Genomic DNA, 27,161 nt, shown 5'->3' with positions numbered 1-27,161 from the left:
GCATAATCCAGAGGAGCGGCCCACATCGCAAGAGCTGCTGCAAAGCCAGTACATTCCACCTAAGATAGAGGACGGCCAGTTGGATGAAGTACTTAAACACACGCTTGCCTCCTCCAATTCTACCCGCTATCAACGCTTAATGAAAGCCATGTTCTCTCAACATGTTTCTCCCGTCCGTGACGTAACTTACGATTTTGATATGTTCACGGGTCAGGTTTCTTCACGTGCCATTCTTGCACAGCAAGTGATTCATGAAAGCGTCAAGTCCGTTTTCTTGCAGCACGGCGCGTTGCGGCTAAGAACGTCTCTGCTGGCACCGCGCACGAAGCTTCTGGAGCAGCTAGACCAGGCGGTTAGTCTTATGGATCACAGTGGCGCGCTTGTTGCGCTCCCATTTGACTTGAGAATCCCGTTTGCTCGTTATGTTGCGAGGAATGGAGTTTGTCAGATGAAAAGGTTTGACATCGGTTGCGTTTACCGCGTGAACCGAATCCTTGGTGCTCATCCTAAAGAGCTGTATGAGTGTGTTTTTGATATTGTCACAAGTACGCCGGAAAATCTTGTTCCTGATGCTGAAGTGCTGCTCTCTGTTGCTGAAATCATTAGGGAGTTTCCGTCTCTCTATGAACGTAGTTATTATATCAGAATAAATCATACTGCCCTCTTAAAGTCTTTTCTGGCATCCATTGGCATCACGGATGAAAGGCAGTTAGAGTTGCTTAAAATTCTACAAGAAACTCGTGGTGAAAATGACAGAAGTGAACAGATCAATGCGTTTATCGAGAGTCTGCAATTCAGTGAGCATAATGCTACAGCGCTGTCGGATTTTCTTAATTTCGAAGGTCCTGTAAGCAAACTTCGCGAGCATCTTATTGGTACAATGAAGCGGAAAACTTGGGTGGGACAAACGGCACGCCAAGCCTTCCACGATTTGGAAACGATAGTTGCACACACGGATGCGTTGGAAATAAATTTACCAGTAGTGGTTAATACGTCCATGGTATACAACTTTCAGCATTTCTCGGGTCTGGTTTTCCAGTTTGTGGCTGCTAACACGCGAAAGCGGAAACGAGGAGGTGTTGATATCCTTGCCGCAGGGGGAAGGTATGATAAGTTGATTAATAGCTTCCGGCGAGCAGCAGCAGAAGCCACTCACCCCTCCCCTGGAGCGGTCGGTGTCAGTATTGCTATCGAAAAGATTGTCGCCAGTGTATTGGACGACCAGGATTCAGTTATACCTTGCGCCTACAATGTTTTAGTTTGTTCAGCCGGCCACAACCCCATGCATGCTGAACGCATGCGCATTGCCCGTGACTTGTGGAAGGCAAAGATCAAGGCGACAATCTCTTATGAAACGATGCCTCTAGAAGAATTACAGGAGTCTTGCAAAGAAGGGGGAATACAGTACATGGTTGTTTTAAAAGAACAGGAGCCTGGCAGTGTTAGGGTAAGTATAAGAATGAAAGTCTCTTTAACAGGTGATCTTGTTCCAGACTCTCTCCTCTACCCCCATTGAGTAATATACTCTTTGCAAAGGCAGTTACTGTTGCCGAGCAATACGGGATTCTGTTGTCATAAAGAACAGTTTATAATATGGAATTCGAAATGGCGAGGTAATGAACCGTTATTGTTGTCGGTAAAGTATATAAGTTGAAAATATTGTTAAATGATATCGCTCTTGACTTTTAATTGCCCGGCCCTGCTTTACTGAAGTGGCAGTTGGTGTGACCATCACTTCATTTATGACCAATCCTCCTTTTCCCCATAGCAACCATACAAGAACCAACCAACCGGCTTTGTCTTCTTAGCGTTGTATCAATTAGCTGTGTTTAATCTATGTTACTCTGATTGACGTTGTTGGTTTGTTTGGGGACGTGTATTTTTATCAGGTACGTTCTTTGGACAAGGAAAAGGTCTCTGAATCTCGAATCCCAATCAGAGACTTAGTGGACCATCTTCAGGGGAAGCTTTCAAGCAGGCCTGAAACAACCGACTCCTCTATGCTTCCTGGCAATAAGGGCACAGGTCAACAAAGCAATTATGAATCGAGTTGTACATTCGTCCCCGAAATGAAAGTCTCGTTCAACACACAAGAAAAGATGGCGTGGAACACAAAAAAGCGATATGAGAGCGTGATGACGTCAAAGATTAAACCACTCTTGGTTCACATTGGCTCAAAAAACGCCGTAGAGATTATAGGGGTACGTAATGGTTAGGTCAGTGTGATACCATCAAATCAAGTCAACAAGTCTCCTCTCACGGTTGGCGCTAACCCATTCTAGTGGTACTGCGCTATTGTGCAATACTGCGACGATAAACTTCTGTAGAAGGTGTACTCCATCTAAATATTGGTGGGGTGGGCCCGGGTGTATAAATAGCTAACACAAAAATTCGAGGGAATTCTGTCGATTATAAAGAGTGTATACAAGGTGGTCCAAGGATGAACACTCACAGTTAAATAAATGAAATGAAATAAATTACAACTGAAGCAGCGAAAGAAATAGTCTCAGTCTCCAGCCTTGGGGGTCACGATGCGCCCGCGGATGGGGAGTACCTCGGGCGCCTCGAGACACCCAAGGCTGGAGACTGAGCCCACTAAAGAAACTGAACAGTACTTTCGTTGGAATTGTCACTATGCAACACACGGCAATAATATTAAATCCTGTTTAATATTTTATCTTTTTTCTAGGTTGACTTGCCCGGTTCCGTTGTACGTTGTATGTCGGCCCTTCTTGACCTTGATGCAAATGAAGACGCTTTTGACGCCAGTGTGGCGACCATTGCAGACAAGAATCCTCGCTACAAAAAATATATTGGACGAGTTTGTGACGACATAAGGGAGCTTAAAGTTTCTAAAAAAGTACCCATCGTCATTGTGTACAGTGTAAAGGACGAAATGTTTAAAATGTTTTTCTGAATAAAACGAAATGTGTTGGTGATTTTATTGCAATTTATATGCGGCGGAGTAAAGAAATAAGGTATATCTACATTGTTTAGGTATTGTATATATGTTAAATAAAAAACAGAAGTTTTCTACTCTAATTGTGTTCCTTTGTTTCTTCAACCGAGTTTACGGTTCGTTTAGTGTCTAATGCAAGCGATGGAAACGGCGTGTGGCCGAAAAAGGCTAGAGTTGACACTCACTCCCGTCACGTTTGGCGGCAAAAAACTGGAACTAGGCGCAGAAACAGGATTTGATATTCGCTACTTAGGAGAAAAACACGCGGGCTGTATAGAAGGGCTCGCGAAGCTCGCGACACGCTCACAATTAGCCGTGGGGAACTAGAACTAGCCACTAAAACGAGGTCTGGGCAGGCCCGGTTCCTCGAAAGATGATTAAGTTTGATCTAAGATTAAGCCAAATTTTAAGCTGGGTTTTCTCGTCTAAGAACATGTAACTCAAGCTTTCAAAAAACTGTTGAGTCTTTACTCTGAGATACAGTCATGAAAACACAAATTGTTACCCTAAGCAATGCGAAGGAACGTAAGCACAAATTAAAGAGAGGAACAAAATCTCATTAGCACTAATCGGCCTTTCAGGAACCGGGCCCTGGAAAGCAATTTCGTCAAGCTCAAAGATGTCAAACCATAATTTCTTAATAAGCCCACCAGCAATCTGTTATGACGAATGAAATTAGTATGTTTAATCAAATGGTGACGAGTGAAACCCAGGGAATAATTTCAGGAGTATACGGTTTGATTACCTATTAATATCATGGGTGACGAATTACGTTAGCAATCTTGGATTTTTGACATGTTTATCCTGGATCGTATCGATCGAGAACTCCTGCACTCTCGCAAATGTTTAGAGCTTAAATTTGGCTTAAGTTCAGAGTTTTTCGACAAAATACCTGTTAGAATCCTTCTTGATGTGCTCTTTCGTGTATTCTGGTTTTCTAAAGCGTCTTTTTGTGCCCTGACATCTTCATTCATGACATTTTAAAACTTCGTCGCCATCTTGACACAGAGACGTACGGAAGGTTGCCATGGCAATTTTGTAATTTCACATTAGCGCTGAAATTTCGCGCCAAAATTAAGGAGTAATTCGTCACCTATGATATTAAAATAATTACTTCGATACATAGCAAATAGACGAAACCTTGACCAATCAAGCCTAAAACGTGATTTTATTATTAAATATGAAGGCGTATTGGATGTAAACGTATTAGAGACCTTTAGATTCTAAGACGAGTTCGAGATTTTCTCAGTACAGTGCTCGCGCGTGAACCAATGTCATTTTGGCGGGAAAATTGTGGTAGCCGTCGTCACTCGACTACGAATTTTAGCAAGAATGTCGAAGTGGGGAAAACGAGTTATCAAATGTTGGAAGTTTCATCATTTTGCGATCGGGAGAGCGCGTAACCTCCTTCACTAAACGTGACAGTGCTAACTTTTCTAGGGGAAAATGGTAAACTGAAGCTTTCCGGGGAGTCCATATTTTGAGAATACGCGAAAAAACTTTAAGTCAAATCTCGTACTCGTAGTCGTTCTCGTCCTTGAATCTAAAGGTCTTTAACCTCGTTGGTAAAGTGACATCAACAATAATCCACACCAAAGAGGATCACAATTAAACGACAAAAAGGTGTATTTACAATCGGGGGCCTCAAATGTTATTGGGTATTGCGCAAAGCAATGTCCAGGACAGCGGTTTTGCGCATTAGAGAGACTAACAGGCATTTTCAGGCATCTTCATGCCACCATAGGATTTCCGAATCCCACTCTTTGCTGAGTTTGATGTATCTCGGCAAGCAGCTTGTCATCTTGTAAATTTAGCTGAAACAATACGTTAAACAATATCAGTTATTAAACAAAAATTAGATGCTGACCTATAATTCTTACTAAATAAGAATTATAGGTCAGCATTCTGCTGAGTACTTTCCGTAATGAACACAGTAGTTATCATGAGAAGTAGCCTGCGAGTAGGCTCACTTCTTCGTGCGCATGGATAACTTAGGGTGCACATAAGAACGTGTTAGTTTTGACCTCTCTTCCTAGCGCCTCATAAGTCTTACGCACTGTGGCAGGCTTCACTACAATAATCAACACGAAATAAGCTAACGCAGTTCTTCATTTCTCACCTTTAGAGCGTATTTATAAGACTGTTCTGCTTCCAGTTGTCGACCAGTCTAAATGAAAAGATGAGTAACATGATCATTATGGTTTGTGTGTAAGCTCTACGATTATCCCTTGGTGAAAAACGACGATTGTGAGCGATTAATCGGGTGATAAAATATAAACCTGACAGACAAGTAAAGTAGAGTAAAAAACAGCGTTATTCTCACAAGTTACTTGCGATTGGTCGAGAGATATCTAAGGGTAAATACGAACCAATCTTGGCTGTTTGTGTCCACCCAAAAGGTCCTATAAAGCCTTACCCAATCTCCCTGTAGTTCATACAATGGCGAATTGAAATTGAAAGGTGTCAATCAGCTGGCTGTATAAGAACCCATCCCTCCTTTACAACCCCTTTCCTTCCCCTGGCTTTCCTGGCCTGTTCTCTCAGTGGTTTGACAGCCCTGGCGTCTTGATAATCAACACTCACCTCTAAGCAGACCAGTGACAAGTAAGACCATACTTCAGCGTCTTTGTTGTTCAATATATTTGCCTCAGATAAAGCATCCTCAGCCTCAGCTAAATCGCCCAGCTTCAAAAGAACAAGGTAGGCATCAGGCGTTAATGATTACGTGAATGATCAACAAAACACCTTCTCCAACTTAATCAAGAAGTACGTTCAGATCACAAACAATCAAATAGCTATAGCGCTCAAGTGAAGGGACAAACAAATTTAGTTATTCAAAAGGCAGTCGTTCGCGAAATAAATAGAAATATGATGTATAAAGTAGTCAGTTTGTAAATAGCCTGTGAACAGGCTCTCTGTTTTGGGATGGGGTGAAAAAATCGCGAGGAGAGAGAAGGAAAATAATAATTTTTCACCCTTTCTTTTCTCTCTCCTCGCGATTTTTCACCCTTTCCCCAAACAGAGAGCCTCTTCACAGGCTAGTTTGTAAATGGAAAGAAAATTTACCTAAATATTGCAGTTGGACTACTTAGCTTTTTTAAAAGCCCAGTCCGTCCGAGGGCATAAATTCTGTAGACGTTGTTCTTGACAGTTGTATTATCACTCACCCTGTAACAAGCAATTCCTACTCCCAGCCACGAGACACAGGATGGGGAGCGAACACAGGCCCTTAGGAATGTCGTCTTCGCTTTCTCAAACTGAAAAAAAAAACAAGACACTTTAAGACTGGTTGGCATGTCTGGGAATAGATCTGAGATTCCGGCATTCACGTATCTTAGTAGGGGGTGTACCTCTATCTTCTCCTTTCCTGACTGTACTTACGACAACACAAACAATTTGCAGTCAAAGCTGTCAATAGCCTCATAAAAGGGGGTTTCTTTGGTGTTTCTACTGGGTTCACTTCCGCGAGTAAAGCATTGGACACTAACCTACATATAATTTCTTCTTGCTCGTCTCATTTGACTTTTACTAAAAGACTATGACTAAGACAACCTTACTTTCAACCCTCCACATATGGTTCCGATGACAGCCACATCTGAATTAAGTTATCCTACAAAGTAAACATTCCAAATCACTCACTTCTCCCTTTTCCAGATAAATGGAAGCCAATCTCAGATAGATGGCATGCATATCAGAAGCTTCAGTTGTGTAGTCCAGCGTTCTCTGGTAGCAGTCTCCTGCTTCCTCGGTTCTGCTTGTCAGGAAATAAAGATGTCCCATCAAACCCCACGCGTCTGGGTTCTGTTCAACCGTAAATACACATAAATTAGAGACTTATTTTTTGGTCACGCCTTGATAAAGCTGCTCATTCTGCACAGTTGGTATTACATGCAGACCTTTGACAAGACAGTTGTAAATAGTAATCATTCAGTATATGGTACTCGCCGTGTAGATTTTTCATCACTATTTACAAACAACAAAAAGTATTCCAGGAAAAGAGAACAGAGGAATTGAACATCCCAACCTCGTGTTTTAGAACAATGGCCTGTTTAAGATTTTCTTCAGCTTCTATGAAGGATTTCTGTTGAATCTTAAGTCTTCCCAGTAAAACAAAGTAATCAGCTCCAGGCTCTCCATTAGCTGATACCAGCTCGTGTGCCAAGGCCGCGTCAGTTAACTAGTACCAGGAACAAACATAATCATGAGTACTTAGTTAAACCCTCCTTCACCATACTTAAAGTGGCTATTCAAGTATCCATGCAAGTTTGCAATAAGTCTTGTGACTATAACATAAACGTACTTGTCGTAATGGTGGTTACTGCGTCATTGTCGTTTCAAGTCTCTACAGAAGGAAATATCACACACAATAACAAGATGTATCACAAGAAAGTTACTTTTGTTGCCACGTGACGGTCCTGTTGAAACGAGAAAGCCATTCTTTTGTTCGTATACAAAGGGTATCAAAGTCAATTTAACAGCCGTTCAAGAACAGACTGAATACCTAATAATTTTTCACTGGATCGAAGATTCAAGTTTTCTTTGGTGTGTCAGAAGTATTTAATTCGATTGCAATGACTTCAAGTTTAAGTAAATGGTTAATGTTATACAGGAGCTCCGCTTTCAGGCTTTGCTAAATAAAAAGTAACCTCATTACCTGCAGAGCGTTTACTTCCAGTAAGAAATTCGCCGTTTGCAAGAAAATACTGGTATATGTTTTGACCTCCGCTGGCTTTTCCTTTGGTGGTACCGCATGTTGAGGCTCCTGAATTGGGGATTGGCGGTGAGAGCTATTAGCACTTGGAAGTCGTGAACTCTGCTTAGAAGCTACATGAGTTGAAGACTGGGTGGGAGGTTTAGATCCAGGCTTTGCCACGGGGGTGGCTGAACTAATCACAACTGATGGAGGGAGGGCTGCAAAGGGCTCCGTGGAGGCGGCATCCCCTGTACCTGGTGCAGTCTCTTGCCTTGGTGGCTCCCCAACTATTCAAATGAAAGCAAGACATGATAACCATACAAGATTTCCTTCCGCAAGGAAAGATGATACATGGAGGGAAGTAGGTGGCGACTTTCACGCACACGGCGTACTTCTCTCACTCTGCTATCTTAGAGAAACAAAGCGTAACCTTAGCGCAGGAAATCCAACGACTGTAATCGCACTCCAGTTAACAACAATGACAATTACCATGTACTTCCGGCATTCTAGTGGCGTCAGATGCACCTGTCCAGGGAGGACCTTCACCAACAGGTTCCTCGATCCCAGGTTCCGAAGCGTCACCCTCAACCTCAGCTACCACGTCAATAGGTTCTACAAGCTCAAGTGAAGATGGCGTTGCTACATTCAAGCGGTTGGCCTCAAGAAAAGCACGCTCGGCTCCAATGTCGTTTTGTATGCTATCGTAATACAATCCTACAAGAAAAACGGTTTGCGCGATGAATTGCAGCTGTTGCTTGAGAGGTAACTAAAAAACAACTGCAAGATGCACACTTATTAAAGTTTCACTCATTTGTCATTTGTCAAATCACAACTAAAATTAACAATTTCTTGTCCTCGATCCAATGCTCAAGGTTAAAGTACAGAATTAACCAATCTTAACCAGTAATTTAACCAGTAACTCGCGTTCTTTTATAAGTCGCAAAATGTCCAAAACTTGAGTGCGTCGCACAGGAGTAGGTCAAAAGATTGCCCGACCGCTCCCCTTAAGGAAATATTGCCCCACCTACTTCCTCTTAAAATTTACTTCCACTCGCAGATATTTACAATTGTCAAAAGGAGAGAGATATAGAGAGAGAATGTTATACTTTCAAATGAATTTTTCAACTTTTGAAAGTAAAAAATGCTTCATCTTCAAACTTCAACACATTTTTCACTTTTTTTAACAAACAACAATACAAATAAATGACTAACACAACAAACAGGCACAGCGCAGCTGTGAACTAAGAATCTTACCCAAGATAGTCCACGCTATAACACTCTTGCTCTCAGCGCATGTGGCAGCTTCGAAGAAAGTCTCAGCTTCTTCATATCTCTCATTCATCAGAGCCATGCAGCCGTACATCAAAAGACTGGTAATCAGACAACCAAACAAACAATTAGGTACACAACTGAATCTAACAATGTATGAACATTAGATTTGCAACTCTGTCGCCAAGACACAGCCAATTAGATGAAAACGGTATGCGGTATGATTGGTAAAGACACATTCCGCAACTCATGATAAAACAAAGGAAATCACCACTGAAGGAAATCTCCGTTTAACAAATACAGGTATTCAATTTTCCTTGTGCAAGTTTACGTTATCCAGGAATCAGTCATTCCTGAACCCATTTCTCTATATTTGGGCGGTTTTACTGATGTTTTCGTCAGACGAGCAAATTCTCCGCCACGTTTTTCACATTTGCACTTCTTGTGTATGGATATTCTTTTCCACACTGCTGCCAGGTTCCAAAGGAATTCATTTCTGCTGAATACTATGCCGTGTAAACATGAGCAAGAGTTATTGTACTTAAATGAGAATCCATTACCGCGAGACTTAAGAAACGACATCGAGAATACGCGACGAAAATGAATGGACTGATGTTAACAACCAGAAGGAGAAGGGCTATTTACCTTAATAACTTTATTATACTTACCCTGGTAGATGTTTCTGAGCAATTGCTATTGTCTCTTTAAAACATTCTTCCGCCTTAAAACAACAAACAACGCAATTGAAACCTCATTTCTACATATATAATAGTTTTATTGTTCACTGTACATTCTACTCCTTTTCCATACTTGTAAATGTGGTCCTATCTACTTCAAACCAAACTCACGAATAACAAAATATAAAACGACTATAAAAGTAAATCCCGATTAAGCACTCTAACAAATCAGCATTTTAGATCATCTATTGCTGCCGATTATTTCAACATGACGGTGTCCAACAAGAAAGCTCTTACTACTTTGGACACTGTAGTACTGTACACAAATGAACTTAATGTCTTTTAGTTAATTATTATTTGTCAGCTACTTTATTTTCCTACCTACGTACACTTATGTAAATATCTTATATAGTGTGAAATAAAGAATTGAATTGAATTGAATCTCATAAGGTCTCCTGGTCAATAAGCGTGCTTTTGCAAATAATGATCTGTCAGAGTGGAAAAAAACGAAAAATCAAGTAATGTATCAAAGTTTCTCTCAGACAAGCGGGAATTCTTTGTAAAGGCGCCTTAGGTGTACTGAAAGGTTTTATGATATTCTTCTCTGCTTACCTTTCCAAAGTCTCCAATAAGTAAGCAAAAGGCTCCGTAATCAAACCAGTGATCTGGATCGTTCTTGTTACGGGACAGCCGCTTTGATAAAAAAAAACCCTGTTAGTAATTCCTAGTTCACGTGACCTGGTGGACGCCCGCTATTTTGTTTGAGTTCAAGGCAACAGTAAGCTGACGTCATGAATATACATAACGTATGTGAAATATAAGACTGACAACCTCTCCAACGGCCAATGTGCAGAAGTTTACTTTCTTGGCACGCACCCGTCAGTCTGAAAGCTATTGATGTATTTCCCTCTTCTGGGAGGTGAATAGAAGACCATGTCCTACCCCCGGTTAGCATGCACCTCTCCAGAAGGCGCTATATTTTACTCAAACAACAGACGCCCAAAGCACGCTCTGGTGTAAATTTACAAGAAAGAAAGGGATTACAAAGAGTACCTCTTGGTAGTACTTGGCAGCAAGCTCGAAATTCTGGTTCACCTAAAAATATCAAACAGAGAACACACGTATGATGAGGATCAGTTTAATATTGTATACCGATCTTTTACTTTTTGTATAAACACGACTGCACAATAACTAAGAATAATGGACCACACTGCTGAATACAACTACGATGTTGGGGATACACACGACAAAATAGCTTAAAAGGTAAATTTACGGCTCAAAAAAGCACAAGCAAAGTTCTAACGTTATATGAAACGTGTAGTCAAGACGCAAAATAATACTACTAACAATTAAATGGAAACTAATAATTTCTATTCTTGAAATCACAACTTTAAACTTTACGCTTTTGCCCCAGAAACGGAAAAAAACAACGAGCTGCCGCAAAACGTGCACGTGGCTAGAACAACGCCTAATAGTGATAAAATTCAACGCCGGGAAGTGCAGTAAAGATAACAGACCGCAGTTTCACCCTTAAGAGAAAAGGCTTCGTCTACTACAGAGGAAACTTTTTAAAAAAGTGTACAATGTATTTCTTTGTCGCGTAACTCAGCGAAAGAAGGCAAAATAGGACAACATGGACGTAAATAGGGTTTTTAATTGTTTCTACGATGTACAGACGTCACGTGTCAGTACCTCGGCCTCTCTAGCGAAGTGTTTGAGTGTTGCAGAATCTGTCACGGGTGCTGGCTCCTCTGGGGTGTCCTCTGCAGTCAAAAACTAAACACACAAACACAAAACCAATAATAATAAGGATCAGAACAAATTAAATATTTCATGCTTTTCAGCTAGCTTTAGCTTGGAGTTTTTCATGACTTTAGGGAGGGGGGTGAGCCATGGGGCTGATGCTTCTGAACTGGGGTAATTTAGAAGGGAGGAAAGGGGCATAGCTTCCAAAAGGCTAAGTACTTACCAAATTTTCATACTTTGTTTTCTAGTATTCAAACACATAAATATTTCTTGCTGTTGGAACTGACTGTGGCAAATTTCAGCCATTTCAATAACTCTGGGTTTGCTAACAGCGCTCTAGCTAGGGAGAAGAGACACCGACAAAATACAAGCAGATAGGGAGTTGAAAGAGGTACGTATTAAAAACCTGACGACATTTACTGGTTAACCAACTGTTTTGTCGATTTGACTCAGTAACATGACTAAAACAAACAGTATCTCGTCATCGATATTACAATTAATAGCAGAGTGGGAGCTGGGGGGGGGGGGGGAGGTAATTAATTTTGGGCCTTTCAGAATGGGAGATGTATGATGTATCTAACAAATCAACTCACCTTGTTTAAGGCAACGTGCATCTGGTCAATTAGAAAAACATATAACTCGCTTAAAAATGCCTGAAGTTTCTCCTTATCTGCAAATGCTGTTGTGTTCAAGTACTTTTCACGGACAATCTTAATCACACTGTTCTGTGGATGAAAGCAAATAAAGCAGTATTAATAGTCTGGAAAGGCAAGCTCACACACACTTAATTCACTTATTCCGCACAGTTTGTTACTTCTCGTTGTATCAGTTTTGTGTTATATCTTTATAATGTTGCTACAAACACGCTTGCCTCCAGTTGCAGTTTAATTGCAACATGATCGTAAACGTTTGAAAAGGAAATACTCCACCCACAAATCTTCGGTACCCACCACGCCCGTAGCTCACGTTTGAGACAGGGTAGTTATACTCCTTTCATTACACCTTGTTTTCCATATAATGCGGTCTTCACTAAAACTGTAGACTATTTGATTTAATACCTTTAGCTGCTCCTTAAATGCAAAGTACTTCCCAGATGTATTCAGGTCGTACAGAAACTTTTGCCTTCTGTCACAGACAAAAAAAAACATATAAAGGTTGCAGTAGCTACATTAATGGCAGAAGAAAGGGAAATGTAGGCCGCCTTCACAGTAAGTTAAAATAGCTTTCATATTTTTCACGGCACAGCACTAACAAAACGTGTAATTGTACATGTACAATAAGAAAGCGCCCTGTTTAGAATTTGGGCCCAATAGGAAATAAACGCTGTTTAACCTAACCTCTCCATTTGTATGTTATAAATATTTCATTCTATAACGCTTTATTCTGGTAATCTGTCCCATTTCTTCACTAGCAAGGTTTCTTTTTCAAGGAGTGAACTCTTAACAAACTGAATTTGATTTTTACAACACCTTTGGTCCATGGCATCATTTGACTGTGGCAGATTTCCCTTCATTAAATCATCACCGTACATTTGCCTAAAAGTTCACAACAAACGAGACGACAAAGGCATAATATTAGAATTGTTGCACTTACTTTAAAGGAGAAAGTTTTTTGAGAAACTGTAGTGTTACGTCTGTGGGGGATTTGACGAGGTAGATTGACCAATACTAGGGAACTCAGAAACTGACGTCAGAGCGAATAGAAGGACTGGTTCGGCAGCTTCTCAATAATTTTATGATGATAAAAGTTTATCTGTACACTTGGAAGCCAAACAGACTGACCGTGGTTGAAATTGGAAGTACAGCTATAATACAGTAGTTAATTCTTAGGGATCTTACTTGAAAAATGTGTCAGTAGGTTGCCGCTTAGTGACCTGACTCAAAATCCTCGAAAATTCTTCAAATGCAAAGAAAAACCTAACAACTAAAACCAAGGCTTGCCTCGACTGCCATAGACTGTGAGCAGTCTCTCTTTTTCTTCAGCTTAAGTGAGGGGGAGTGCACGCGCGCGCGATCTGAGCGTCAAGCGGCACCCGAGAAACGAGGGCGCCTTCAGTCATGCGCATGGTTATTTGTGTCTCTCGCGAATTTTGCTCCACGGACCAAGAAAAAGGAGAGACTGCTCGTAGTTTACAACTGCCAAAAACTTGATCATCAGTCACAAACCTGAATTCCTCCAACAAGGAATTGGCGACTATGGTCAGCTGAGTTTGGAAATCTTCCACAGCCTAAAAAAAAAAACATTTGGAAAACTTAGTTGAAAGTTAATTAACACTGACTTAGCCATCTAATTTGACTGCAAAAAAGTCTGTTTTTTTCTCAAATTGTTTTTTCAAGGCACCACGGAGCATCGGCGAGAGCTTCTCGCGTGAAGTAGGCGAGCCCTCTTTTGATCTACGCAAAATAAGGGCTGTTTTTCAGTCTTTTTAATACTCAAATTGGAAACAGGAGACAACATTTTTACCTTCTTGGAGCCTCCTGTTTTGCGAGCAAATACAGGTCTTGGCGGAATATACTCTGCCACTCTAAAAAAGCCAAAAAAGATAAAATATCATTTTTACCACATTATACAATAATTATTCTTGAAATTTGCATGGACACTGCGTTAACAGTCATGCTACCACACAAGTAACAAAAACAGATGTTTTAATAGTAACAAAAAATGTTTCAAGCAAAGGATTAAATATATTTAGAATGATTACATACTTTCTTGCTAGTGACGAAGGTGGTCTTTTAGGTACCAGTGGTTTGTCCAAAGCAAATTCCAATGTGATGAATGTTCGAGCTTCCAGGTATTGCTACAAATGTACACCAAAAAACATTTTTAAGGATTGTGCTGTGAGAGTACATACAGTAGAGCTTAAAAAGATAACTGACCCTTAGCTGTAGGAACACTATAAAAAATTTAATTAATTATTTATCATTATAATTAATTTAATTTATTATATAATATGTGCGTAACCAATAGCAAAACTGAGAAAAAAAATAAAAAATTGTTGGCCTGAAGTACCTGTCCCTCCAGATTCTTAGCTTCAATTGTTTCTCCTTCCGTTGATGTGTCTGCTGGCTTTAAACCTGCACCTGATGGCTGATAGCAACAATACTACTCATCACCCTAGTCCGCTCAACTCTCACAAAAGTAAAGCACAGATATTTTTAACAGGCCATTCCCCGTTTTAATTGAGGAGAAGGAGTAAGCTGACCTCATTTTAATAAACTTTACCAAAGTAGGCCTCATTAAAAGACTCCTGAGAGTGTAGGTGGGCCACTGTCCACTTAACTGTCGGAAATGACTTTCTTGCAGTCAACAAAAAAAACTTGGAGCAAGAGGCTTTTCTCTAACTGCAGCTCACTCACAGTGTCAATTTGCAACACTTCAATCCTCCAGTAAGATAAGAGGCTTGTCACTAACCGGTTCACAGACCCTCTTTTTTCTCTCCAAAGTTTGTCAAGCGCGCATGGTAAAATATAAACTGTGGGAGATTTATACTCTGTCTTCATTCTTGTGAGCTTACCGATGTTTTTGAAAAGAACGAAAAGAAAAATAAAACAACGTCTGTTTACAGGCTAGCTTCTCACCAATGGAACAAGCAATAACTTTAACAGTCCTTCTATATTATATATAGCAAAAGAAAACTATAGGTACTTGACTTGATACCTTTGTTTTAGCATCTGCCTTTCCCTGTTTGGTAAGAGCAGGGGTCGGCTTTTGGGCCATAGCTGAGGCAAGGGTACGGCTCATTCCACTAGCCACTCTGGCAGCCTCCTCTGCTAGAGCTCCTTTACGTTTGGTTTTCTCATAAACCTCATTTTCAATAAATGGCCTCACAAGATAGGCACCTCTGATTCTAAAAAAAAGGCAACATGGCTTTTTTAATACTGGGGGTTAAAACATTTAAGCCAACAAGAATAAGTTCTTATACATGTGCAATAATCTTGTATGCAAGCGATCTGCAGTCACAAACCTTTTCACACCAGGATAAAGTAATGGTGCCATGTTGACATAAGCTACTCCATGGTATGATATGGGGATGTCCTCCTCTAAAGATGCCTGTTTTCCTTTTGCTTTGGTCACTTGTTGAACCGGAGTTCTCATTATCTCCACAGGCCAGAATCGATTTTGAGCAATTTTGTTCTGCAGACTGCAAAAGAGCCTCAAAGTTAACAAACTGTTTCTCCCAAATATGTTTTTCCAGAAAAATTTTAATAAGCCCAAAACAGATACTGTTGATTAGGAGTCTGGGCTCCCAGTACTGTAGTACATGTACCGGTATATAATTTTCCTAACAATAAATTGTCTAAAATCAGGAAATTTGTCCATTGGAACTAAAAAGGTTAACCTAACCCTAAACCTTATCACATTCTATACCATGCTGAAAACCACAAAGTTATGGCAAAATTAGAAAGAATTTACAGCTACCCACATGACCTTACAGTCTTCTTCCATATCCTTAATAAAATGGCTCTATAGAACAATGGAACTTGAGATTTCACCTTTCAGCAGCCTCAGCACTTAAAAAGCAACGTCTTTCTGCATTCCAGGTTACATGATTCTTTTCATTAACAGCTTCATGTCGGAATGTAACATCTTCTTTGTCCCTAAGATCACCATCTTCATCTTCAAAAGGCACTTCTTCTATATTACTGTTGCAAAGGAAAACAAGAGTTCCATATAAAACTTAAACAAAGTGACTTGAGTATATTTTTGCTACTGAACAGCAGATCAGGAGGGCACATACTCCATATAGCCATGCAGAGAAAGCAACTGTGGGCAGGGCAGCCTAGGCTGTGCCTCCCAGTGTTTTTTCAAGTAGTAAATTAAAACAATGTATGTTTAAAATTTTTTATCAAAATGACATAACAATTATGTCATTTTGATCATTATTATACATCTGTACAATCACAAGATTTATGTTTTGCATATCCACAAGGAACTGGATGACCATGAAAGAACTTGTTTACAACTTTTTTTATTTCATTAAAAACCTGTTGAGTCCCCAAATAAAACCCACTCTGTTTAACACTCTAACCTGCCATCACAGTTTTGCAAACGGTGCCATTGCCCTGCCTATCTTAGGGATTTGTCAGAACTTAGCAGGGGGGATGGGGGTGGAAACAGAGGGAGGGTCACAACTTTTTGAGACTCGGAGAAGGGAGGGGTCATGAAAAATGGGCCGTTAAAAGGGGGAGGGTCATGCAAATATATGCCCGTGATCATGTAGAGGTTCACTCAAAGAAGAAAAAGGAAGTTCTTTATTTGGTAAAAAAAAAACCTGGGAGAAATAGGAGAGTCAAGTAATCAGCTGTCAGAATCAGAGTCAGACTCTTAATGCTGTCATCTAAAATGTATGTATATAGCATTACAAAGAACAGATTAAAAATATATTTGAGTTTTCATAATACTGACTCACCCTAGTGTATTGCAAGAACTAATCATTTATACAAGAGGGGGAGGGTCATGATATTTTAGGCCAAGCTCAAGGGGAGGGTTAACAAATTTCACTCCCATGGCAGGGATGGATCACCTCATTTCTGAACCCAAATTTATAATCCCCCCCCCCCTGCTAATTTCTGACAAGTCCCTTATAACTCGTAATGATATTCTTTGATACCTGTCAGCTATGAACAGACATGACCCAGAGGCACTTGGGGCAGCAGACCATTTACGCTGATTTGAAATTTCCTGTCAAATGAAAATACACACAAACTTTTGGTGTAATGTGAAGTCAAACCCCTTAATATGGACCTTAATATGGACCTTGAGAAGGCCAGAGAAAAGTTCCATATTAACAGCATGTTTGTATTGAGTGGGTGGAGTTTAAATAAAATCTAAGGGCTTTCTTTCCCCAAGGACAAAGCAAACTGTCCGTAATAATATGTATTTTTCAGTCTCTCAAAGAATTGAAGTCCACTTGGGTTGTCAATGAGCTCACCTTTTCACCAGGAGCACGCAGTGTTCCATTGGGTAAGACTATTGTATTTTCCTTCTGTTATAGTAAAAAATAAATACATCTTTACCTCAGAAATAAACATAATGTACATTTGCACATTTCTGCTAGCTACCTGCACACTTTTTATGTGTATTAGTGCTGTTATATCATGTACAAATTCAACAAAATCAAATCAATACCAAAGGCATATACATCTAGGAGGCACGCCATTATTTTATTTTGTTTATCACATATTTTGAGGTTTTGATTTAAGGCTTAATGACAACACTTATCCCTAATTAGTTATTTATTGTCACAGCATATTCATACCAACTTCTATAAAATCACAATACCGCACTTAATGTTACCTCATTGGATAAGGGTATTGGTAGACTGGCAGTGTAGTTAAACTGCTGAGCCATTTGAATCTGCCATGCTTCTGGTACAGAGTATGCACTGTCAGCGTGGACAGTTAAAAGATTGCTGTAAATTATATTTAAAAAAATAACAACAACAAAACAATTTTAATACTTTGTTCTAATTACATTTAACCAAGCAAGGTCTAATACATTTAAATAACTTTACAAAACTTGCAAACCAGTTTAAAACAAATCTAAATTATAATGCCAACGACCCTGACTATTGTTGACTAAGTTTCTATCTTTTTTTAATAAATGCATATGTTGTGGTTCAATATTTGATCCTTGATTTAAAATTTTTCATTTTCCTTTGTTTTAAGGTATGCTAAATATGTCTGGTAGTTTGAAACAAAGAAAAATAAAATTTAAACCAATAAGAAAAAATAAACCACAACATGAGCAATGTTCAGCTATGTACATAAAAAGGTGTTCTAACCTGCTGTTTAACTGCGTTTCTGTGAGAAGTGGCTGTGATACAGAGACCTGGACTTCAATTTCAGGCTAAAAGAAAATAATGCATAATTTATTTGATTCAGCAAGGTATGATCCCTTTCACTTTGGGTGGATTCACTTGCAACATATGTGTATTACAGTTGTTGCAATTGCCTGCTGAAATTTTTTGTTTTTAAGTCTAAAAACAATAACAATTTCCAGTGGGCAAATGCGACATCTATATGCACAATTATGTTGCAAAAATGGAAAGTATGTACATGTGAGGTGGGTTAAATTACTCAATTTTAACATGTATACTTGTACAAGAAAAACTTCAAAATTATCTGAGGTATTAATATTTATTATTTCACTTTGAGCCAGTTTTAATTGGTTCAATTATTTTGGATCATGCACTTCTGCCTGACCTCTTTAACTCAACCAAGCACATACATGAAATAAACTTAACATTTATAATAGCGGCGCTCCATGGACATGTTTTGTATGTGTGAGCTGAGCCCCATACCTAAGAAAATGTGGTGATCTACCCATCCAAAAAAATTTTGGTAATTACGTGACCGTACATCCGACCAACCTCCAGTCTGTCTGCATCACCAGGCAACCAACACTAACTGTCAATTTTTCTGGCTAGTGTGGGAGCCCGCAACGTGATATCACACATTCATGTTGTGATTAATTGACTGCTATCAAAACAGGGTATCCACTGACCAGTATCGCATGACCATATAATTGTGGGCTCAGGAACGTGTCTTTCTTAAGTTCTCCACTGACAAGTTACTGGTTTCGGATTGATCGCGGGCTAAACTTTAAGTGGATGTCTATTTATTAAAGGGAGCTATATGCCTTTATTTAACCTTGGCTAAACTAATATATCACATAATATATAGAAGAGAAAACAGTACCAGGATGTGTTCTGTGGTAACTTCGGCTGGTGGGGTAACTGGATGAACAAATTGTATAATACTGAACTTTGTTTCTCCTTGGATTAAATTCAACAAACTAAGTTAGTCAGAATCCCTTGTAGGGTTAAGTACAATATATTAGAGAAAAAGAAGTAATGAAAGAAAACAAAATCTACACCATAATAATTCAACCTGTCCATACATCAATAAAAGATTAGTAATACTGCAAGGAAACATGATGGAAATGAAACATACTTCCAAGTTAATGTCAACCATGCATTACAGGGACAACCCACTGGTAGTGACTACATATATGTTTAAGGACTTGAGCATATTCTAGAATAACAATACATGGCAGACTATGGAGCTGTCATTAAGGGCCGTAACCAGTGACACCTGTTAAGGCTGGCTCACTTGATGTTACTGGTGATCAAAGTGGAAAGCTAATAAAGGTGATGCTATATATATTTTTTATTTTTTTTCAGCAACAGCCCAGAATGAAACAAACTCTACACATCCCTTTTGTTTTGGCTGCCACTGCATGGTTAAAATTACCAAAAATCTGGTGGAAGCTAGTAATATTTAAGATAAATGAAACATTCTTATTAATAGTGTGCAAATATTGTAGTCAAAGAGATTGGTCACAAATTCACTCTATATAGAAACTATACGAACATCAGTTTCTAGCTGACAAAAATACAGTCAAAATCCAAGTTTTAGAGTAGCCTGCGAGCAAGCTCTCCTGTTTGAGCAAGTGAAACAGGTCTCGCGAAAACGCACGAGGGGCAGAGGAAAGGAGAGCTTGCAACCATCCCTTACAAATTTTCATTTGTACTTCGCCCAGACGAAGGGAAATACCATTGGCTGAAAAATGACGTTCCAGAAATCAAAGTTGATTGATAACAGGCCAAGCTGGCACCCGCTTTGTCTGTGTGTCAAATTTGGTTCTCAGGGGGATCAGATTGGTACGAAGAACTTGTTTCAGCCCTCAATGCAGACGGGCTCGTTTGATGTAATTCTCACAAACAGAATATAATTGCGTGCCGAGGATAAGTCGTACCGAGTTTGTAGTTCTTGTGGAAGGACAGTGAAAACCCTTCATCAGTTGTATTCATTTGTGTCAAGTGCCTTGTTTAGTTCTGAAAACCGGGAGAGTGAAAGTGAAGAGTGATTAAAGCGCTGTCTTCCAACATCGGTTTCTTCGCCCGATTGAATTCTGCTGGGTAGAAAAATTCTTTTATACGAGACCATTGCAAGCTCTCCTTTCCTCGGCCCCTCGCTTTGCTTGCCCAAATAGGAGAGCTTGCTAGCAGGCTAGTTTTAGAGCTAAGAGCCTACACAGTTCTCAGTCCTCTTTTTAACACTACAATGGAGTTTTAATGTGTATTTTTTTAGCCTTCATTCACATCACTTGATTATGTCAGGAAAGAACTGTATAGTAGCTGTGCACAGGACAGTGTTTAAGCTCTTGTAAACCATCATTATATCGGATAATTTATCACACATTGTATCAGAGTGTGATAACAGACATACCATGAAGCAAAGGAAGCAAATCAATGCACGACTGGCCCAAGACATTTGTTTTCTCTTCTTTTCCTTTCTTGTCTTTGGGCAGCACTTCAATGACAGTCACTTCAAAAAAGACAAAGACAAGTTAATAAGTAACCTAAAGAATCTTTGTTAAAATATCATGTGCACATATAACTTTCATAACCATTCATTAAAAACACTTCTCTGTTGACTAGTGTTAACCTGAATTTGAATTTGGAAGATGTTTGCTTGATTATTTATTATGGCTGACTTTCAATGATGTTGTTGACTAAAATGGGAACTGACTTGAAGGCTTGATTTCATCAGCAGACTGTACAACTTAAACCAGTGGGCTTGTATTTTATTTGTGACTAAAACTCAAAACGTAAGTAAAAATCAGGCCTTCAACAAAGCTTACAAACAAAAATAAATTTTAAGATACACTGTACATGTAGTGTTCTCTGCCCTTTCCCTTTCTCTTTCTACCCTTCAATTAATTAAAATTTAATTAATTGAACATTCAGCTGTATGTCTTTATCTTGAGTGCGCAGACCTACCTGTCACAGGTTTATAAGATATAGAGTCCAACGATGAGGCATCATCAAAAGTGCAATCAAACGAGGCACTAAAGCCATACTCTGTGTTGTGTGTCTCAGTATTTGCTTCCACTTTTGGTGATTCACCTAGGAGATTAGCTCCAAACTCAAGTCTCACTAAAGAATTTAAAGAATCTCCCTTTGAACCCCGCTGTGAATTAAAGAGAGCAAGAATGTAAATAACTGCAACATTATATTTATCAGGAAAAAAGGACATAAAATCAAAGGGTGCCTTAAGGCTAACTTGTGGATTATTAATTACTGTATTTTAGAAATGAGAGCTTATAATGAACCTGCAATTAGTCTACTCGTACATTTTAAGTCTGTCAAAAAAAGAAAATACGTTTTACGAAAAAGCAACAACAACAACAACAACAAAAGGGCCAAAATAAAAAAGTTTCCAATGGCAAGAGTCGAACCCCAGACCTCCAACGTGGAAGGTCAGTGCATTATCTATTGTACCACGACAACTAATAACGAAGAATTTTTGTTAATTTAATTGTCTTTAACACTTTTGCCCATGAAGTTCAGCAGGTTGACGCCGTGCCAAGCCGTCGTAGAGCTTTATTTATCAAGAACTGAAAGATGTACTCAACGAAAACAAGTATGGTTTTGACAGTTAAAACCATACTGTAACTCATTTTGTCGCATTTGAAGAACATGTGGCCAACAAGTGTCTAGCAAAACCGTTGCGAAGTCTCTTGCAGCTTGCGATTCTTGGTGTTTACATGAGGAGAATCAATATTTTATTACAACTCAGCAACAGTAAACATTTCCATTTTGATTGAACGAAACAGTTCATTTCAGAATGATATTTCACTAAGAACCATGAAATTGGGGGTCTTGTCGTGAGAAAAGTTAAAAAATCGTGAGACTCACAACAGAATCATGAGCTTAAACTAGCGCAATTGCTGATCTTTTCATCATGTTTATCGCCTGGACAAGTCAAAAAGCTTCAAAAGTTCATAAACCTCTGTCTCAATGTTGGCCATAGTGCTAATTTGAAATATTGAAAGTGCACATGAAGACAATTGCCCTGTGAATTCTGTGAAATGTATAAAATCAGCACAAGTTTGTACATCTCTTTCTTTCTATCTCACCATATTGTCTTTTTATTTCAGAAAGTCTTCATTTGTTTGAACCAATAATTATTATCGCTAACTTTTTGGTTCTACTTTGCTCTGTATATGCCTAAAAAGTTACCTGTTTTTGTATGTTTGTCAGTTAATATTTTGTAATTTATATGTTTACAATAGTGAAAAAAGGCCTTTATACATTAAGCAGTTAACCCCATTGGCACCCTCTTTTTGTACCATGTGACCATATTCTGCAAAGGGTCAATTAATTGTACATGTGCTTATCAAGGTGGGGGGGGGGGCCTTTGTCATGTTATTACTTTTATCTTACTATTATTTTGCCACACAAAATAAATTACAGTAACTAGCAGTAAAATTGTAACAAAAGTGTTTAACATTAAGATTGAATTAAAAGAAATCAACAGCGGGGAAGGTGACTGTGGCAGGGGAAATCTCCTAGAAGCCAATGAGATTTCCCGCCACTGGCTTTTGAACTCCTGAATCTTAGATTGCATTGGTATTCAAGGGGGGTATACAATGTAAATGCTTTTAAAGAGCGAGTTTCCAGATTTAATATCTCCAGAGGTTGTAGCATCTCTGAACTCATCAGTTAGACAGGACTGTCATATATAGAGGATATTACACGGTGGCGAGAAGATATGAATTTTATGTTCGAGTGGCAAGAACAATATCTCACGAGTGAGTGAAGCGAACGAGTGAGATATTGTTCTTGCCACTCGAACATAACATTCATATCTTCGAGCCAACGTGTAATGTTCTTTTTATTATATGGAGAAACCAATTCAACAAAAGCAAAAGGCCTGAATCGTGACGTCATTGAACGATACGACACTCACAAAGGTGACATACGGAAAATACGCCACTCGGGTCCCGGATGAAGTGGCGTATGGAATCTACGAGTGGTTTAGTTCCCAGTAAAACACTCTCCTCCACATAATAAATTGTATTATTTAAGGGACGCAGCTGAATGAGATTTATTTCCCTGGCTAATGAAGGAGTCTTCCAGCTACTTTCGTAAAAATAAGTGGGGAAAGAGTAAGAGTAATATTTTAAAATGTACTATGGCTTAATGGACGCTTGCAGATCTTACACATTCTCCCTCCGTTTAACACAACTGAATGAGTGCATGTACAATGTATTTTCATTCAGTATAGTCGCAACAAGTCACTTTAATGTAAGGTTAACTCACCAAATTTTTGCATCGCACAACAGTTATAACGACCGGTTCGGGTGATCTGATAGTCACTGTATTTTCCTCGTTAGCCATTTCGGAAACATGCGGCTTATTGAAGGAGTATACCACTGTTAATTTGTCACTTGCATTTCACAGACGACATCCTTCATCGCCGCCATATTGACTTTTTCTATTTGTACTGTTACTATGACAACTAGCTCTTGCAAGCCGCTGGATCAAGGTAAAACACAGACTTGATGAGATTCCCAAATTTTGCGTGACAATGTTTACGGTTGTTTTTGATCCTTATAAGAAAAAGTTTGCCAAAAAAAACTATTTGTGGTCAAAAGGTATTTATTAAAACGAAGAACCAACTACAACAAAACTGACAATACAACACGTTATGTTTCACATGGCATAAACGGGGAAGATGAAACTGAATTTAAAATTACAAAATTAGGTGAAAGGTAGATACTTGCTATCTTATTAACATTTTTTACACGGCTCCGTAAGCTATATTAGCTTTAAAACCCACCGTGTTTAAATAAATATGTTGTTTTTGTTGTGTTTTTGTGGCTTCTTGCATTTTTGTAATCCACGCTTTGATTATCATATTTGATAAATTCTCCGCGAGAATGTTCTTGTAATCACCTCTCCGCCACATCTAACCAATAGAAAAGTTTATTCACAATGAACTACCAATAAGATTTGACATCATAACTTTCCCGCGGGACAAACAAAAACGTGTCACCGTCTTAGTCGAACCACTCTCATTTTATCATCAAGAAAACTGTTTTCAGTACTCCTTGTTTACCCATATAAATCAAGTTTGTGTCGTTTTACGGCGAAAAAAAGGTGAAACCCTTCAAAGAAGAACTGAAGAATTGAGCAAACAGTCTTACACAAAAAAGGTAAGAGAAACTTGCGTGTTAAAGTCACTGTAATCCGTCGCTGAAAACATTCGTTTATTTTTTGATAAATTTTCTTTTAGGAAAAGTCTAATCAAGAAGAAGCTGACTCGGTAAGTCTGTTGTTTTTTTGCTTAAACAAGTTTCTTTATAACATTTGTGCAACATAATCTACGTACTATTTAGGTCAAAAGTCAATCAAAAACTAATACATGCATTCAGAACTAATTGGACTTCACCGCTTACACGTGCGGTAAAATTACATTCATTTGCGCGCCGCATTTGAAGGATAGATTATTTTATTTTATTCTTTCACTTCTATTTATTATTTATATGTGCTTTTTAAATAAATAAGGTTGTGAAATAATTGACAACGTTCCCACATGCCTTGTACACGACGACCGTGACAGTTGGCAGAGCTTTTGCCTTGAATTTTTTAGCAGAATCAAAAAAGTATCCAAATATAAAAGCAACTAAATTAAGTGGCTTTATATCATTTTTCATTGAAAATGATATTTTCATAGATTCACACATTGGTGGATAACAAATCTCGGCAGCAAAGAAATCTTGCAACAATCGTAACATAGGTTCTAACTGCTTGTATTTGAAACTTTAATTAACTATTTTTATACACTTCACCTCCAGATTCCGCCAGATATGAAGAGAAAGCGCCGGAAAATTAATGGCTTCTGTGATGTATCTCTTAATGTTTTATTATTCATACCTTCTTTAGGAACGTTGCTCTTTAAAATTCCAGGACAAAAACTCAAGATGGCTAGTGGGGGAGAACTATGCCAAAACAAAACTTTAAGCAAAACTTAAGTTTGTCTTTGGAATTTGAAATAAGGTCGTGTACAATTTATTATAACCAACTTGCGCTGCATTCATATAACATGAACGCAGAAATCTGTTGACAAACTAATTGATGATGTGATCTCTAATTTTAACAAGTCTCACTCTAGAGGGTGGTCCTATCGGGAAATGGGAATCTGTAACAAAGTCCTTTGTAATTTATCACGTCTAGCATGTACTGCATTCATATATTATGAAAGTATGAAGCATGTACAGCAGGTTACTGCATTCATATATTATGAAAGTATGAAACATGTACAGCACTGGGTACTGCATTTATATATTATGAAAGTATGAAACATGTACTGCATTCATACATTATGAAAGTATGAAACATGTACTGCAGGTACTGCATTCATATATTATAAAAGTATGAAACATGTACTGCAGGTACTGCATTCATATATTATGAAAGTATGAAACATGTACTGCAGGTACTGCATTCATATATTATGAAAGTATGAAACATGTACTGCAGGTACTGCATTCATATATTATGAAAGTATGAAACATGTACTGCAGGTACCGCATTCATATATTATGAAAGTATGAAACATGTACTGCAGGTACTGCATTCATATATTATAAAAGTATGAAACATGTACTGCAGGTACTGCATTCATATATTATGAAAGTATGAAACATGTACTGCAGGTACTGCATTCATTCATAATAGTATGACGAAACATGTTTAATTTGATCACCCCTGAGGATGATCACATCAGAAAATTCCATCCAAAAGGTATATAAGGGAATCTGTAATAAGTCCTTTGAACTTTATCACGACCGCATGTCATCAAAGCTCTAATCTTGTTCTAAAAAACTATGTTTAACCTGTTCACGAATTAAAAAAGTTTAACTCGCCTTTTTATTATCGAACGTTAACAATTTTCGAGGAGCATCGCACCTTTTTTCGTTTCTTCAATCAGCGTATTTATTAAAATCTGTCGGTCAGCTGCAAGCGTTTAATTCGTTTTCCGCATTCGACTTTCTCTTTTGCTTTTGTCGCTTTCTAATGCGACAAAAGCTATCGTTTACCAATGTGCTAAGTTGTTATACGTACAAATTATTGTTGTTCCTTTCATCCGACACTCACCGTCATTACTATCATCACTCGTAGCAATAATACAATCACTGCTATTAATTATATCATAACAACAAAAAGATAAATCTAACAATGATATTGAAAATAAAAAAAAAGCAATAAATTAGGTGTTTATAAGCGTGTCCCCAGCAAGAGGAATTTTTCATTTTTCATTTTATTTCCCTCGAGGTTTTTAAATATGTGGCACACAAAGTCTGAAGTCAGGTGGAAACCGCCATCGCCTGTATTTTTAACCTGTAAGAACAAGTAAAGCGTGGAATCCTATCCTTAGGACAACTAGAGAGCACATTTTTGGAATATTGGTTGGCATAAACAATGTTTTCCCGTTCAACACCTCCCCACTTTTGGCGTGACATGGGGATCAAGTAGCAACTGCACTTCCTGCACCATCATTTGAAGATTCCTCTTTCAATGCACCTGAGATATCAACGCAAGACAATATTCATTACCAAAACAAAATTGTCAATAAAATTAAAGGATTAATGAGGAGCGGCCAGAAGAGCTACAGTTACAGTGAGAACTTTAACATTTACGTTTTACATATGCTCACTGTTTTAAACGAAATGTTACTCAGTGAATCAAAACCATTGATATAACCATAAATCAATAATCCTACCAGAAACTTAACTTTCTCCGGTAAACCAATGACTGATGTCCAGTAACTAGGCTGATACTTAAATTACATATCCACTGACCGTTAAAGAGAAAACGCACACATGCAAACACGTACTTTGACCAACATACGTAATTATGAAATGATTAAAACAACAGGGAGGAGGTAACATGAAATAATAAGTGAATCTCCTCTATTCATACGTTGGCACGGATTCTACACCTATAAAATGTTATATTCTT

The 27,161-nt window shown here is 38.6% G+C and overlaps 2 protein-coding genes and 1 long non-coding RNA gene across 3 annotated transcripts in view; 2 read left to right on the top strand and 1 right to left on the bottom strand.

The window, feature by feature from the left end:
- Window positions 1-3,042, top strand: part of LOC140925231 (eIF-2-alpha kinase GCN2-like) — a 16,324-nt gene extending 13,282 nt beyond the window's left edge. The window contains exons 18-20 of the mRNA XM_073375221.1: window positions 1-1,447; window positions 1,890-2,201; window positions 2,690-3,042. The exon at window positions 1-1,447 is cut by the window's left edge and continues 77 nt beyond it. Coding sequence (XP_073231322.1) covers window positions 1-1,447; window positions 1,890-2,201; window positions 2,690-2,917 — 1,987 coding nt within the window. The 3' untranslated portion in view covers window positions 2,918-3,042. The remainder of the gene's footprint in view (window positions 1,448-1,889; window positions 2,202-2,689) is intronic.
- A 1,066-nt stretch (window positions 3,043-4,108) lies between these two features.
- LOC140925234 (cilia- and flagella-associated protein 70-like) lies at window positions 4,109-23,632 on the bottom strand. The gene is made up of 31 exons (XM_073375223.1): window positions 23,457-23,632; window positions 21,132-21,321; window positions 20,578-20,676; window positions 19,045-19,121; window positions 18,129-18,193; window positions 17,642-17,756; window positions 17,277-17,330; window positions 16,956-17,026; window positions 15,838-15,987; window positions 15,309-15,485; window positions 15,002-15,191; window positions 14,354-14,431; window positions 14,050-14,141; window positions 13,808-13,868; window positions 13,510-13,571; window positions 12,814-12,879; window positions 12,403-12,469; window positions 11,938-12,069; window positions 11,291-11,374; window positions 10,652-10,693; window positions 10,211-10,291; window positions 9,590-9,642; window positions 8,907-9,022; window positions 8,142-8,366; window positions 7,614-7,939; window positions 6,984-7,136; window positions 6,599-6,760; window positions 6,127-6,216; window positions 5,543-5,644; window positions 5,079-5,126; window positions 4,109-4,773 (listed from the first exon to the last, which is right to left on the bottom strand). The coding sequence occupies exons 1-31, from the start codon at window positions 23,532-23,534 to the stop codon at window positions 4,690-4,692; spliced, it is 3,390 nt and encodes a 1,129-aa protein (XP_073231324.1). The 5' UTR covers window positions 23,535-23,632; the 3' UTR covers window positions 4,109-4,689.
- A 586-nt stretch (window positions 23,633-24,218) lies between these two features.
- On the top strand, window positions 24,219-25,076 carry LOC140923869 (uncharacterized). Its single transcript, XR_012164190.1, has 3 exons — window positions 24,219-24,352; window positions 24,433-24,462; window positions 24,995-25,076. It is a non-coding gene; the product is annotated as an uncharacterized lncRNA (long non-coding RNA).
- Window positions 25,077-27,161: the final 2,085 nt, after the last annotated feature.

The sequence above is a fragment of the Porites lutea genome, chromosome 14, assembly GCF_958299795.1.
Source record: "Porites lutea chromosome 14, jaPorLute2.1, whole genome shotgun sequence".
Classification (NCBI taxonomy): domain Eukaryota; kingdom Metazoa; phylum Cnidaria; class Anthozoa; order Scleractinia; family Poritidae; genus Porites; species Porites lutea.
This window is presented reverse-complemented; position numbering and strand designations above follow the sequence as displayed.